This window comes from Daldinia decipiens, assembly GCF_022478715.1.
Source record: "Daldinia decipiens strain CBS 113046 unplaced genomic scaffold F4813scaffold_29, whole genome shotgun sequence".
NCBI lineage: Eukaryota > Fungi > Ascomycota > Sordariomycetes > Xylariales > Hypoxylaceae > Daldinia > Daldinia decipiens.
This window is the reverse complement of record NW_026054572.1, coordinates 330,360-344,818: the sequence shown is the minus strand read 5'-3', so window position 1 is coordinate 344,818 and position 14,459 is coordinate 330,360. Positions and strand designations below refer to the sequence as shown.

Sequence of the window (14,459 nt, the reverse complement as noted above, 5' to 3'; positions counted from 1 at the left end):
AAAAGAACGCCATGTACCTGATTCATTTTTTTTCTTCTTCAATTGCCTTTCCGCCAAGCCCCCCTTTTCTTCCAATTCCCTCAGTAACCACTCTGCTCCTGCCTATGATCCTCTTTCGCAGCCTCGCCCGCCTCCTTTATGGCTTCTTCGTCGCCTCTAAGCTTGGCAAAGTACTCCTTGATATCTTCAGCACCGATTGCTTTGCCACTCTCGGCGAACTGCTGGAAGAAGGGCTTGAGACGCTCCTTCAAATGATTATACGCCATGACGCCCTCGATCGCCCGGACGCGATCCACGTTCTTGAGAGCGGACTCACCGCGGTCGTACAGTGAACCGCTGCCGTGAGTCGAACCTTGCTCAGATGCTCCGTCCGAAAGAGGCGGCTCGTAGGCTTCTTCCTCTTCTAGAAGCTGCGAGTGAACCTTGAGATCCGGGAAGCACGAGGCACATTTGCAAAATTGGTCGCGGAAATTCGAAGTAGTAAACAACGAGAACTGGCCACTTGGTGCTGAAGGTAGAGATGCTAACTTGCATTCTGCGGCAGATGGAACTTCGTTTTCCTTCTGATCCTCGTCTTTCTTCTGATCCTCATCCTTGGCTTGTGAGGAACTTTCATCTGATTTGGTTGCGGGTGTGATATCCTGTGCCTCTTCAGACTCATTCTTAACGCGCTTGCTACGGTCGCTGTCCTCTCCCGAACCATCATCATCTTCTTCTAGCTTACGTTTCTTAGAGGATGCCTCACTATCCTTTTGAAGAAATACTGCTGGTAAGAATCCGGGGGTTCCAGCATATCTCTTAATCCAAGGATAAGCTTCGACGCATTTATAGCATATGAGATTTTCGAACGCGTCTTCAGTAGGGAAGCCGTCCGGCAGGGCAGGGTCTTCATCATCCTCCTCTTGGACTTCCTGGTTGCCATTGGCTTGCTGTTCCGTGCCATTCTCCTGAGTCGCATCTTCGGAAATAGTGGGAAGCGTGCTAGTACCATTACTATTGGCGCCATTGGCGTTGGCTTTGGGAACGTGTGCTTTCTGCTTTTCGTACCAATTGGATCCAAGGCCGACGAGACAGCCAGGATGATACCAATCTTCACCGCAACCACCAGTCTCATGCGTGCCGAGACCTAGGCATTGATACATGGTGCCCACCTGTTTGTTAGGGTCGTAATATATAGAACAGGAGCAAAAGCGATTACGGAAGTTGTGATTATATTTATTGTTAGGATCCGGCTGTTCGGAGTGAACGCCTCCTTTTGTATTGGTCTCGGGATTGATCCGAAGGGTGCACTGCTGTTCGGGAGTAAATCGCGTAGTACCGCAGTCGCAAGTGAAATTGCGCTTCTGGAAGATCTCAACTAGTTCATGTTCACCATGGCATTGGACAGAACATGAATAACACACGCCGGCAGGATTATAGGGATCGGATGGATTCGCAGGAGGTGGAGTACAAGTTAGACAGGCGAATACATTCTGTCGCAATGGTCCAAGTGGTTTGGTGCAGTTCTCGATGCTCTGGAGATAACAATTAATTAATTAGTAAATTGTTGAAAGGTTCGTCCAGGCAATGCTAACAACTTACATAGGGAAGAGCTTCGCGAGCATCGGCTTCCAGCTGCAGCTGATCTCTAATAAAGTCGGCGGCAGTCTGAGAGTCGTCAGACTGTTGCGACATGCTTTGGGTGCGCGGGCGCGAAGAGCTGCCGTTAGTTTCGGGCGCCTCCTGGGAGGTGGTCGGAGTTAATGATGGATCCATTATAATGACAAGAATGATTTGCACCAAAAAAAAGAAGGGGGGGGAGGGGGGACGAGAAGAAGAGCTCAAATAATAAAATAGTATTTGTAGATTTGTAGATGTGTCGGCGCGCTGGAAGGGTTGTGAAATAAGGCGCCTTAGTTTATGATAAGAGCGCGCTGCAAATATGATGTCACAGTGGGTGCTTCTCTAGAGCGATACTAATTCGCACTATACAATCAAGTACACCTTATGTGGAACTGCACGGTGTGCATTTTAACAGGGAATAGAGAACTCTTACTCTCAAGTACTTGCTATGTATCTTATAGTGTGTACATAAAATCTAAGGGTGTGTGTTTAGTGCCGCTTTACGCGAGCTTAACGCGTATGGACGCGACTTCCAATTCGTTTCGTCGCGCCCACCCCACAATCCACTTTAGTCCCCTTTCTCTTCATTTTCCTTCTTGGGTTCCACTCTCACTTTCACTGTCCCTCTTGTCCTCCCTCATTCTAGTTTCTCTCCACATTACCAACTATTTTCTCCAAGTGCTCTCTGGTAGAGAGTTAAAAAAAAGATACATAATGAGGTGAGTTCATTCTATACCAGGATATATAACTTATAGCAGTAAAATTTCCTAATCTGTTTCTAGTTCTCCTCTACGAATGAATATGGACTCCGCAAACCGCGGTATTGCCCCTCGTGCGAACCGCAAACGTTCCCGCACGGGTGGTGATGCTTCATCATCTGTTGCTGCCTCTAGCCCCATGCCCTCGTCTCCACCCGCCTTCAACATTGCCCACGGTGGTGACGACGACGATGACATCGAGGAGGAGGCTGAGGTCCAAGATGATTTGGACGACCTTGATGAGATGGCCGAAGACGATGTAGACCTCTTTCGTGAAGGCTTCGAGCGAGATTACAGAGAGAAAGATGACAACGATGCCTATGAAGGAATCGATATTGATGACGAAGGCGAATTTGACGATATAAACATCGGTGAGAGGAGAAGATTGGAAGCTCAGCTAAACCGCCGAGACCGAGAAGTAGCTCGTAGGCGGCATGGGCCCCAGGCTTTTCTCCAGGATGAGGATGAGGATGGTGATATTGATCTAACTGCCCAACCTCGTCGCCGCCGTCATCATTACGACGAAGATCCAGACGATGAGATGGACCAGGATATTATGGACGAAGAGCTCTCCCTTGAGGCCCTGCAAGACGTCAAAGCTGCCAGTTTGACCGAATGGGTGTCTCAGCCGTCAGTGCAACGCACCATCAAGCGAGAATTCAAGGCCTTCTTAACGGAATATACCGACGAGAGCGGCTCTTCGGTTTATGGTAATCGTATTCGAACACTTGGTGAAATCAACGCCGAGTCGCTCGAGGTGTCATACGACCATCTATCCTCGTCCAAGGCCATCCTCGCATACTTTCTCGCCAACGCTCCCACCGAAATGCTTAAGCTCTTCGACGACGTAGCCATGGATGTTGTTCTCCTTCATTACCCCGACTATGGGCGCATCCACTCTGATATCCACGTCCGCATTTTCGACCTGCCTGTTCACTATACTCTTCGTCAGCTGAGACAGTCGCATCTCAACTGCCTTGTGAGAGTGAGCGGTGTTGTTACTCGACGAACTGGTGTCTTCCCCCAGCTGAAATATGTCAAAGTCGACTGCACTAAGTGCGGCGTGACACTGGGCCCCTTCCAGCAGGAGTCTAATGTTGAAGTTAAAATTTCATTCTGCCAGAATTGCCAATCTCGCGGCCCCTTCACCTTGAATTCGGAAAAGACTGTTTACCGCAACTACCAGAAGTTGACACTCCAAGAATCGCCTGGAACTGTACCTGCTGGCCGTCTACCTAGACATAGAGAGGTCATCCTGCTCTGGGATCTGATTGACAAGGCCAAGCCTGGGGAAGAGATTGAGGTCACCGGTGTCTACAGGAACAACTATGATGCCCAGTTAAATAATCGTAATGGGTTCCCCGTTTTTGCTACGATTCTCGAGGCCAACAATGTTGTTAAAGCGCATGATCAACTTGCTGGGTTTAGGCTTACCGAAGAGGACGAGCACGAAATCCGCAAACTTTCTCGGGATCCCCAGGTCATTGATAAGATAATCAACTCGATAGCACCTAGCATCTACGGGCACACCGATATCAAGACTGCTATTGCCTTGTCTCTTTTCGGTGGCGTCGCAAAAATAGCCAGGGGTGAACATCATGTGCGAGGAGATATTAATGTTCTATTGCTTGGTGATCCCGGTACAGCCAAGTCTCAGGTTCTGAAGTACGTGGAAAAAACCGCGCACCGAGCTGTTTTTGCCACTGGTCAGGGAGCTTCTGCTGTCGGTCTTACGGCTAGTGTCCGTCGAGACCCTTTAACCAGTGAATGGACATTGGAAGGTGGTGCTTTGGTGCTTGCTGACAAGGGCACGTGTCTCATTGACGAGTTCGACAAGATGAATGATCAAGACCGAACATCTATCCACGAGGCTATGGAACAGCAAACCATTTCCATTTCGAAGGCGGGTATTGTTACCACCCTACAAGCTCGATGTGGTATCATTGCGGCAGCTAATCCGATCGGTGGCCGTTACAACTCTACGATCCCCTTTTCATCCAATGTTGAACTGACTGAACCTATCTTGTCGCGTTTTGACATTCTTTGTGTCGTACGAGATACTGTGGACCCTGCTGAAGACGAGCGTCTGGCTCGATTCATTGTTGGCTCACACAGCCGGAGCCATCCGTCTACCCAAGCTGCTGATGGCTCCATGGAGGTTGAACATGATTCCAAGGCGGCACAAGAGAGCCAAGCGCAACCAAAGAAAGAAGGCGAAATCCCCCAGGAGCTACTACGAAAGTATATTCTATATGCACGAGAGCACTGCCAACCGAAGCTTCTGCATATGGACGAGGACAAGGTTGCGCGACTCTTTGCGGATATGCGACGAGAGTCGCTAGCTACCGGAGCCTATCCAATTACTGTAAGCTGCTCCGCTTGATGTATTTAGGTGACAGCACTAACTTAACTTTCAGGTCCGTCACTTGGAAGCTATCATCCGAATCTCAGAATCTTTTTGCCGAATGAGGTTATCGGAGTATTGCTCTGCTCAGGACATTGACCGTGCCATAGCTGTCACTGTTGACAGTTTCATTGGTAGCCAAAAGGTCAGCTGCAAGAAGGCGCTCGCGCGCGCTTTTGCCAAATACACGTTAGCAAGGCCAGGTGCAAGCGGCGCACGGAGAGGCGCGCAAACTCAGCGTAGGACTACTGTAGCGGCTTAGCCTAGGGGAGCTTTTATCGTACACGAGGTGACTTAATGTTGGAAGATTATGAATTTACGCGGCGTTAAGAGCACGGCACTAAGATTAGGCGTTCAGCTTGGTTGATGATGATGCTGATACGAATGTGGTAATACGACTTGTGGGGTTTCAAGTGTTGTTTTTACCCCAATACGGATTGTCAATTAGGAGTCTATTAGAGTTGTTGCGTGCCTCTACACGAGCCATTTATTGGTATAGAGAGGTACCTTGGAGTTGGGAAACTAAGAACCGAGAATCATAATGTTTTGTTGGTATGAGATGAACTTTTGTGAAGTAGGTAGCCTTTTAGTCCGCTTCAACTTATACCAACCTAATATATCGAACCAAGTGTTTTGCAAAATACGAAATTCTGTCCAAGTAATCACGCTGTAATTCCCCATTTCTAATCATAATAGTTTTTGCGATGTCGATGCTTGAACGGATAACCTTTCAGCTCTTGGATATATTTTTCACGACCCCCTCTATTTTGGGGTGTCCTGGACTAAACCCTCTCCTACGCTCGCGTTGATTCTTAAATGCTATACACTACATGTATATATCAACCAATCGCAGCTAAGATAGATATCTAAGCTTAATGCTTAAGCTTTCCCTTAGACATTAAATTAATGTTGGTATGAGCTACCAAAGATATCTGAAAGTTTCGATATAAGCTCCGTGCCTGCTCCTAAGCTTTGTGTCGTACAACTTTGACAAGGGGACGTCAGTGATAACAGCACGTCAGACCGCGCTTGACATGTTTATACTCTTGTTATCTAAAGTTTTTGTATCCCGGACTCCGTTCTCGGATATATGTCTTTGATAGTTACCATTTCGCCTTTTGAGCTCAGGTACGGAGATAGGTCTTGTAAATCTATATAAACATGTCTACCCTCTGCCTGTTTCTTCCTGGGTTCTTGGAATGAAGTGATCCTTAATTCATACGCACGCGGCTATATAAGTTCTACTCTGATAGCATAGCTACTAGCATCCAGATCGTCTTGCAATCGTCCTCTAACGAAGGCTCAGATTTTGCCATACGCTATACAAAATCAAGTCGAACGATATCCTTATTCAATCATACCTACCTGCCTACCTAACACGGTTTACCTTGCTCTTTATTTCTCACTTTTTCACCATGGATCTCACCAGCTCGGCCGACACGTCTCTTCAAAAGGTCATTACGACTCGTCAGTTCGTCTTAATGGCCCTTAGCAGCTCCATCGGTGCCGGTGTGCTCCTGGCTACCTACTCCAGTCTGGCAGTAGGAGGCTCCGGATCACTCCTCATATCTTTCACTGTAGTCGGATTTGCCGTGTGGATCACCATGTGCGCTCTGGGTGAGCTTTCGGCTGCATTCCCAGTCAGTGGCTCATTCTACGAATATTCGGTGCGTTTCATCTCGCCGGCCTGGGGTTTCGCTATGGGGTGGAACTACGTCATCAACTTCATCTTCATCGTCGTCTTCGAGCTGGTAGTCATGCTGCTCTGCACGCGGTATTGGGAACCGAACTTGCCAGCATACTACGTCCTTCCGGGCTTCATAAGCGGGCTCGTCCTTGTGAACGCGTTCGGCGCAAAGTGGTATGCCGAGGCAGAGAACGTCTTCGCGGTCTGCAAGATGATCGTTCTCACGGCCTTTGTTATTGTCGCCGCCCTTATCGTCAACAAAAACATTCCGGCTGATACTCGACCCGCTGAGGAGCTCGGGTTTAACTTGTGGGTGCAAAATGCATTCAGACATGGCCCTATCGGATTTCTCTACGTCTTTATGACTGCCGGGATGGCATATGGAGGAACCGAGATGCTTGGTCTCACCGCCGCTGAGTGTGAAAAGCCCCAGAAAGTTATGCCTATCGCTTGTAATATTGTGCCACTACGAATTCTTTGGCTATACCTGGTTCCCATCTTTATGCTCGGCATGGTACTTAAGGTATCCCTTGACGGCGAAGTTCAATCCGGTGGAATCAGCCCCTTGGTTGCTGCAATGGATCAAGCCAATCTCCCAATAATTGGTAGCATCTTCAACGGCATCATCATCATCGCCATCTTTTCGATGGCGAGCGCCAGCGTTTTTGCCTCGTCGCGAGCTCTTCAAGCCATGTCGGCAAGAGGAATGGGGCCACGTCTGTTCGCAAAGATAAAACGAGGTTACCCAATCTGGGCACTGGCATTGGTATTCTCAATCTCGCTCTTATCGTTCATCAAAATATCCAAAGACGGTGATATAGTGTTCAACTGGCTCTTGGCTCTGGCTTCTGGCTCAAACTACTTTACCTGGATTTCCATCTGCGTATGCCACATCCGACTCCGGCTTGCTATACGTAGAAAGAGGCTGGAGAATCGAGATGTACTGAAGTGGCAATCTCCACCTGGAATCGGCGGAAGCATGATAGCGATTGTAATATTCGTTTTTGGCCTCGCAGCTCAGATTATCGCGGCGGTGCAGAGTCCGCTCCCGAACCCCCCTCATGTTCTCTCAAGCTTCCTAGGAATTATTGTTGTTTTCGTATTTTGGGCAGGATATATGGTACTCGGGAACAGTGTGCTTTTGACTCCCCTCGATCAAATCGACCTTCAGGCTAAGGCGACGGAGCCGGTTGAAAATGACGAGAACGTCTAAATTACTAGAAACGGAATGTCCCATAATTATTCATAATATATTAATATAGATAGAGGATGGCAGTAATTATTATTTATATGCCTATTTGTGTTTACTATGATACTTCGTCTCTCGTGAAAAAGTAGGTGTATGTTATGGGACGGAGAGGTTGTGGATATTTATCATGTACCTATGTAATTGAAGTAGGTACTTCGTACATGTCGCTAATTGGATTGAAAGCCTTAGGTACATAGGTACATGTGGCTATGCGTACCTACCTAGGTAACACAACGCTAGAGCTGATACTACATGTACCTAGTAACATAAAAGGTAACTAATCGATAAGCAACAACTTATTTAGTGCGTAAACGACGACCTACTGCACTTAGCGGATACAAACCCACCCACCCACACAACCCACTATCCACTATCCACTAACTTAAGGTATTGCTAGCTTAAGCTTTAGGTCGCGTAGGAGCTCCGCCTTTGTCCCCTTCCCTTTCCAATCATGAACTTCCCTCCTCAACCTTCACATCCCCTCGAAAACCCCCAACAACAAAACGTCGGCTCCCAAAACCGACAGCTACCACAACAGCAACCTGTTTACTTGACAAACGGCCCCGGTACCATGCAGGGTAACGGCTCTGGCGCCGGTCCTGGCGTAATGTCGATTGGGCCCACGCCCGCTGGCCATCAGGCCGAACTTAATATTATCTATGGCATGGTCGAGGAGCTGTCACGTCAGCTGGCTGAGAACAGACGAGTGACTGAAGATATTGTCTCGGGACTTGGGAGGGTGCGAAATCGGGCGCGAGACCGTGGCTTAACAAATGACCAGGTGCTTGGAGAAGCAGCAGATGAAATATTTGGTATGTTCTACGTTCTATTATTCTTGGTACCCATGTCTTTGGTTGCTCAATCGCTAATCACGCCAGTACAGCGCAAGAACCGAATTTAGAGGCTCTCGTGTCCATCTTAACAGAATCCCTCGACCGCGCTAAACTCTCCCGTGACGCCAACTTCTCTCTTCTTACCAGTTACGCCCGAGTTCTCGCTAATATCCTCTCCCAATTCCACGCCTACAAACAGAAGCATATCGCCGACGTATCTGCCTGGCACCGTTCCTATCGAGCCCAGCTGGCTGAAGCCCGCGCCGAGAATTCGCGCCTGCGCGAGCAGATGTGGGAAATGCAGGAACACGCCGGCCGTGCCAACCAGATGCTGCGCGAGTTCCGCAAGAAATACGACGAGAACGAGGAGCGATGGGAGAAGCGTGTCGACGACAAGGCTAGAAGACAGGAGATCCGCTTCTGGAAACGTATGGCTATGCCCGAGGTTGCCGAGTCCGAGGAAGGGTACTGGAGCGATGACGACGATTTAGTAGACCCCGTCGAGAAAGAAAGGTTGAAGGAGGTGGAGCGCAAAGTTGCCGAACAAGCCCTTGCCGGCGTTGGTAGTACCAGCAGCCAGGGGGAGGATTCAGAGGGAGAAGGGGGCGAGCCGCGAGCCCTATCAGCGAGCATGATTGGTGGCGTGGCCATGGATAGAGATGGAAGTGATATTGCTAGGATCATACCGGTACCACCTCCGAGACCGGCTAGTACAGGGAGTACGGGGAGCATAGGGCAACCACCCAGCTAGGAGGCTGAGCCGACTTTGCCTAACACTTAATATGCATTAGTATGGCGTTGAGGCTGATTCGATTGAAGAATAATACCCCGAGGGAAAAACGATTCGAGCTAGCTAAATTACTTATGCTACCTATCCCGAAGACTCAAGTAAATATGAAGTCTCGCTAGTAGTCGCTAGGCTATCTGCCCTTTTATCTTCATGTTGTGCGCTTGTATATACTAGATTATATCAAGGCATGTTCACAACACTAACCGTCCCGAGGGAATAAATTCCTTAGTGCAAAATATCTTCCCTAGAATGTTCTCTAGGCAGTCAAATATGAAGCAGTATTTCGTTAACATAGTAGCTCATGACCAATAATCATATACGTATAAAGCTGAGATTATAAGAGCGTGTCGAAGGTGTCCCGAAATTAAGGGCAGTATGGCCAATAGCAAAAGTGTGATTTCCGCATACTCCCCTAAAGATACTTGATAGAGGGCACGAGCTATGGAACGGCATTGTGGTTATCGAGAACCAAGTCGCTGCCTGGCATGCGACACCGCCAGCCGGCCAGTCACTGACTGATCAATCTCTTAGGCAACGAGGTACAGCTGCCAAAGTACCTACCCACCAAGTAAGGGTTATATATCCTAATTGCAAAGCAACTTCCAACCGACGCCCCTCGCCTGGGCGACTTGAGGCCAGAGAAAACCCCACTGTGGTGTCTTATGCTGGACCATTCTTACGAATGTGACTTGACAGCAGATACCAAACGAAGCCGGTTTTTTGTAGGTCTTGGGTTCAAATCTCCTGCCCCTATCCCAGGGGATTCGAACCTGGGGCTGAGCTTTTTTATTTTTTCAATTACTTTTTACGTACGTTTTTAAAGTCTTGTTTTCTTCTTTTCCCCCCTCTCTTTCCCCTTCCTTTGCACATCCTGATCATATGCGGCTCGCATGCGCGTATGATACAGTTGATCTAGCTAACATGACAATTTCCTAAATTTCTATTTCTGCTATTGTACAAAAGGGAATTAAGACTATTAATATATCATTTTGCACTTTCCATATAGACGATAAGTGGTAGAACACAAGTTAGGATAATCCTTTGCGGAGAGGGTAGCCTAGTAGCTTTCAGTCACATATTTCATATGTGCTTCAACTATGTAAATAATTCATCAAATAGTATTATTAATAACATAAAAACGCATTAACGAGGATATTATTACCAAATGTTAAGATTCCTTAATAGCCGATATGTTAAAGCTTATTTATTATCAAGCAACGAGGCAATTTTCTAAGCTAAGGCTTAGCTATAACTATTGTATGCATATTAGTAGAGATTCTTAAAGTTAATAATCACATGGCGGCTATTCTATTCGATGCTGTGTTGAAAAATTGAGGATCTGAAGTTCATATATACCTAACCTAATATACATATATATAGTCATAGCCCCTGTAATATGCCCTTGCACTCACTCGCTTCTATTAATAGCCACCTCCCGTAGGGCTGCATGGATATGGTACATACCCCCATTTCAACAATGGGGAGAGCTAGTCCTGATTTGACCTTACTTTTATAAGCGAAAGTGGGAGAGTCTTGGTGATCGTCGCCAAGAACACTGCTATGACGATAGCAAGGATAACAATATATAAAATGCGTTTCGTTGTTTCGTTGAAGATCGGGTTGCATAGTCGTATACTGAAACCACCTGGGCCAGATAAATAAAGATGCTATAGTTTACACTGATGCACCGAGGCTACTCGTATGTATGTAGTCCAGGACGTAGAAAATAGAGGGTCGAAGGATTCGGAACTGTCAGCCAATGAAAAGGAGTCGCTGTTGTGGAGTGTACGATGACAAAAAGAACTTGGTGAATCTGGTATAAGTAAATTAAGCAACTAAGTCGTGACCCTTAGAATTAATATAATAATCCAACTCACTCATACCACTATGAAGCTCTAGGATGGAATAGTTAACTACGATCTACCTATGATGCTATAACCCATAGTACGCAAGCGAGAGGCACGTATTAAATGAGTTGATAATTCCCCGCAATGTCTGTACCTCCGGGGGGTTGGGTCTGTGACTGCTGGGCTGCGACTCTTCGTGTTATTAACCAATCCGAAGCGCCTTTCCAACCCCGATCTCCTTCTTCCTCACAGCATCTACCCCGAAGCATGTCGCTTAGCGATGTGCTCACTCTCGGCCGCAACCTTCTCCAGCATTGGGAACTCTTGAACGGCTGCGCTAGCTCTGACACCCATCTTAATCCGTTGGTCTTTCGCTTCATAGCCGACACTATTGGCCGCATTCTAACTTTGCACGAATTGGCTATCGAGGGTTTGTCAAAAAGGGATGCGCCGGAGCTGAGTGTTTGGCAGAGTTCCGGTACCAGACCCAATTTGAACATGTCCGGAAATGCCATGTTGCCGATTCGGAATACAGCACCGACGTTTATTTCTAGCCTGGAATTAGACGATGAGGAAGAAATTGCCATCGTCGGTCGGGAAGCTTTGATACATTCTCTTATGCGTCTTGGGGCTGTACTACAAGATATCGAAGAGGAAACTCGCCAGTTTGATCAGGGCCAGTTTACTGTTGTAGATAAACCGCTGCGAGATAAAGAGATAAAAGAGCTCATTGGGAGGTTGTTTCGCCTATTAGGAAAGGCCAATTAAGTCGGGAGGATGTATGAAGCACGCAGGTATATTTACTTCAGATAGAAACATAGATCTGAGTATCATCTGAAGAATCAAGACTTTAACATGATTCTGTTATATAGGGTATTGCCATCTTTACGCCACCTATTCACGTCATGATACCGTAAACCAACTCAAAGTTCCCTTCTCCTACCATTTTTTTGGGTATCACATTTACAAGTCTTACGCCATCAACGCCATCCCCCCTTGTAGCGACTCCATCCTCCTCAACAAGTCCTGTATCAAGAGCTTCGCGGCATCCCCTATAACCCCCGCGCTATCACCCCAATCGAGCGGACCGGACAGAGTATCCCTTGGATAGCTCTCCTGTCGTACGCTTCCCATTTCCCCCAGCGCCGCCTGTATCTTCCGTATCCGCAGCCGCAATATTGCCATGACAGCACGCGCCTTAACCGGGGATTCCACCAGAAAGTCGCCAACCCGTATGTTGAGGTCGGCCGACGGAATAGGGAATATGCACGGCTGGTCGAGTGAACTGCGAAAGGAGCGCTCGAGACGCCGGGCCATGGTTCCCGGAAGGGGATCGCCAGACGGGTCTCGGATTATCCCGCTTACGGAGTTGGATCTCGACGCAGCGAAACGGAAGTTTTCCTCGAACATGGCGACGACACGTTCTGCCAGAATAGAGAGACTGAGAAGCACGGGCCTGTCGGAGGTGAGACAACTGCATCCACGATGCGAGTGGCCCGCGCAGGAGAAAAGGCAGCGATGAAGGGCTCGAAAGTCGCGCTCTGCTTCGAGTACGAGGTCTATTGGCGGCGGATGTGGTGCAGCGTTTAAGGCCTGCTCTAGCTTTGAAGTTCGCGTGAGGATAGCTGTGTAGCAGTCGGTACTAGAGCCTGAGACATCTTTCCCAATCGGCCCGTCAAGATCAATCGGAGGAGCGGACCTCGGAGTTGTGTTTGACGGCCCCGAGCTAAAGGGCCCGATGTTGCTTGCTGGTACAGAGGCCCAAGAGTCTACCTCGTGGCGCGGAGTTCCGTCATGATCAACTGCATGATCAACTGTGGAAGCAAATCTGTTAGGTTGGGAGTAATGAGACGTATCGATCTCGTTACCCATCGGACTAGGATCCCAATTCCGGAGATGATCTTGCGATGCGGTGGCAGCGTAGGACCCCAGGCCCATGCCAACGAAGTCTGCCGTTAGGGGAGGATCGTCTCCATCCGCACATCCCCGTTGACGGTCACTTGTAGTAACACTCTTCAGTGTCGGTGCCATTGTCTCAGGACTTGGTGGACTTGGCGGACTCTTATCTACAGAACTCATCGAAGCGACAGTGTCAACTTTCTTAGGTCTACCCATGCGCCTCAGAGGGCTATAGACGCAGCGGATCCCTTTGCTAATGCATCTTTTACACGACGGTTTATCCTGGCTACATCGTAATTTGATGTTTTGGCAGCGATCGCATGACGTGCGGTACTTGACGGGCTTGCTAGGAGCTAGAGGTGATGCTGCCATTTATGTACGGTTTGACCTGAAAGCGACAAGATACGTTGTTGATTGTTGTCCTTGGTTTAGGTACTACTGGATATTTCTTTCCAAATTAGGTTTGAACTGCCTGGAGCCGTGATGGCTTCATTTTGATTTATAAGTCAGCTGAAAGCTGACGCTTACTAGGTACTAAGTGATTATATAATCGGATCGAGGTAAAGGGGCAGCATCAGTGGTTACACGGAAGGGCAGTTCGGAAAAAGGAAATACCGCGCCGCAATTATATCTTATATCTTCTTACAAGTGATATTATAAAAGATATCGATGCGCGCAGTCTTTTCAACAAAATCGAATATTGTAAGCAACTATTACTATTATTTAGTTGTGTCGTTATAAAGACATGGTTTTCTTTTAGAAACAGTATTACTTATGGTGGAGACGAGAGAAGTTCATAAATTAGATACCTAGATTCACTTATTATAGTTCAACTTCCCCTTTCAAGAATGCCGGTTATATTATATTATATGGAGTACGTGCTTATGTTTACTCCGTTATAAGTCTCTTGCGCATGATTTGCGGTATATCTACAACTATACAGATGAGCTTGGTAGACTACCCGGTATATTTAATTTGATTATTCCTAACTCATTACAAGGGCTGACGTAGATCGACCGCATGGGCGAGAATATAATATCTAGAAATAATAGAATGAATTTTCCTGATCTGCTTCATAACATGCACAAGGTCAACCCATACAAGACGCCATAGATTTTGCCTGCGAAGTGACTATAGCTAATGGAATCTTGCTGCAATATAAAGTTGTTGCCTTTTAGTAAGACATCATCGCCTACGTCGCGCAGATAAATCAGCGGGGCAAAGTCTCTTGCGGTATGATTCAGTTCTTAACCGGCTGTGGTATCGGAAGCTAAAAAGACAGCAGGTGCGAGGCGCCAGCAGAAGCAAGGCTAATAAAGAACAGCATATATAGGTAGGTAGGTATATATTACCTATAAATGAAGTGGAATTTGTCCCACCAATTAGCAGC

General features: G+C 47.5%; 6 protein-coding genes across 6 annotated transcripts; 4 read left to right on the top strand and 2 right to left on the bottom strand.

The window, feature by feature from the left end:
* Positions 1–80: 80 nt before the first annotated feature.
* F4813DRAFT_382031 (putative zinc finger in N-recognin-domain-containing protein) lies at positions 81–1,674 on the bottom strand (the record flags this gene model as incomplete). Its single annotated transcript, XM_049245749.1, has 2 exons — positions 81–1,514; positions 1,582–1,674. 2 exons carry the CDS (start codon positions 1,672–1,674, stop codon positions 81–83), a joined length of 1,527 nt encoding a protein of 508 aa, XP_049097502.1.
* A 499-nt stretch (positions 1,675–2,173) lies between these two features.
* On the top strand, positions 2,174–5,405 carry F4813DRAFT_367334 (MCM-domain-containing protein). Its single transcript, XM_049244153.1, has 3 exons — positions 2,174–2,321; positions 2,385–4,725; positions 4,778–5,405. Exons 1-3 carry the CDS (start codon positions 2,317–2,319, stop codon positions 5,024–5,026), a joined length of 2,595 nt encoding a protein of 864 aa, XP_049097501.1. The 5' UTR covers positions 2,174–2,316; the 3' UTR covers positions 5,027–5,405.
* A 335-nt stretch (positions 5,406–5,740) lies between these two features.
* Positions 5,741–7,802, top strand: F4813DRAFT_367333 (amino acid permease/ SLC12A domain-containing protein). Its single transcript, XM_049244152.1, has one exon. It carries the CDS (start codon positions 6,180–6,182, stop codon positions 7,662–7,664), a length of 1,485 nt encoding a protein of 494 aa, XP_049097500.1. The 5' UTR covers positions 5,741–6,179; the 3' UTR covers positions 7,665–7,802.
* A 247-nt stretch (positions 7,803–8,049) lies between these two features.
* On the top strand, positions 8,050–9,704 carry F4813DRAFT_367331 (uncharacterized protein). Its single transcript, XM_049244151.1, has 2 exons — positions 8,050–8,512; positions 8,584–9,704. Exons 1-2 carry the CDS (start codon positions 8,152–8,154, stop codon positions 9,282–9,284), a joined length of 1,062 nt encoding a protein of 353 aa, XP_049097499.1. The 5' UTR covers positions 8,050–8,151; the 3' UTR covers positions 9,285–9,704.
* A 1,456-nt stretch (positions 9,705–11,160) lies between these two features.
* F4813DRAFT_367330 (uncharacterized protein) lies at positions 11,161–12,037 on the top strand. Its single transcript, XM_049244150.1, has one exon. The coding sequence runs from the start codon at positions 11,315–11,317 to the stop codon at positions 11,936–11,938; it is 624 nt and encodes a 207-aa protein (XP_049097498.1). The 5' UTR covers positions 11,161–11,314; the 3' UTR covers positions 11,939–12,037.
* On the bottom strand, positions 12,038–13,859 carry F4813DRAFT_367327 (uncharacterized protein). Its single transcript, XM_049244149.1, has one exon. The coding sequence runs from the start codon at positions 13,439–13,441 to the stop codon at positions 12,143–12,145; it is 1,299 nt and encodes a 432-aa protein (XP_049097497.1). The 5' UTR covers positions 13,442–13,859; the 3' UTR covers positions 12,038–12,142.
* Positions 13,860–14,459: the final 600 nt, after the last annotated feature.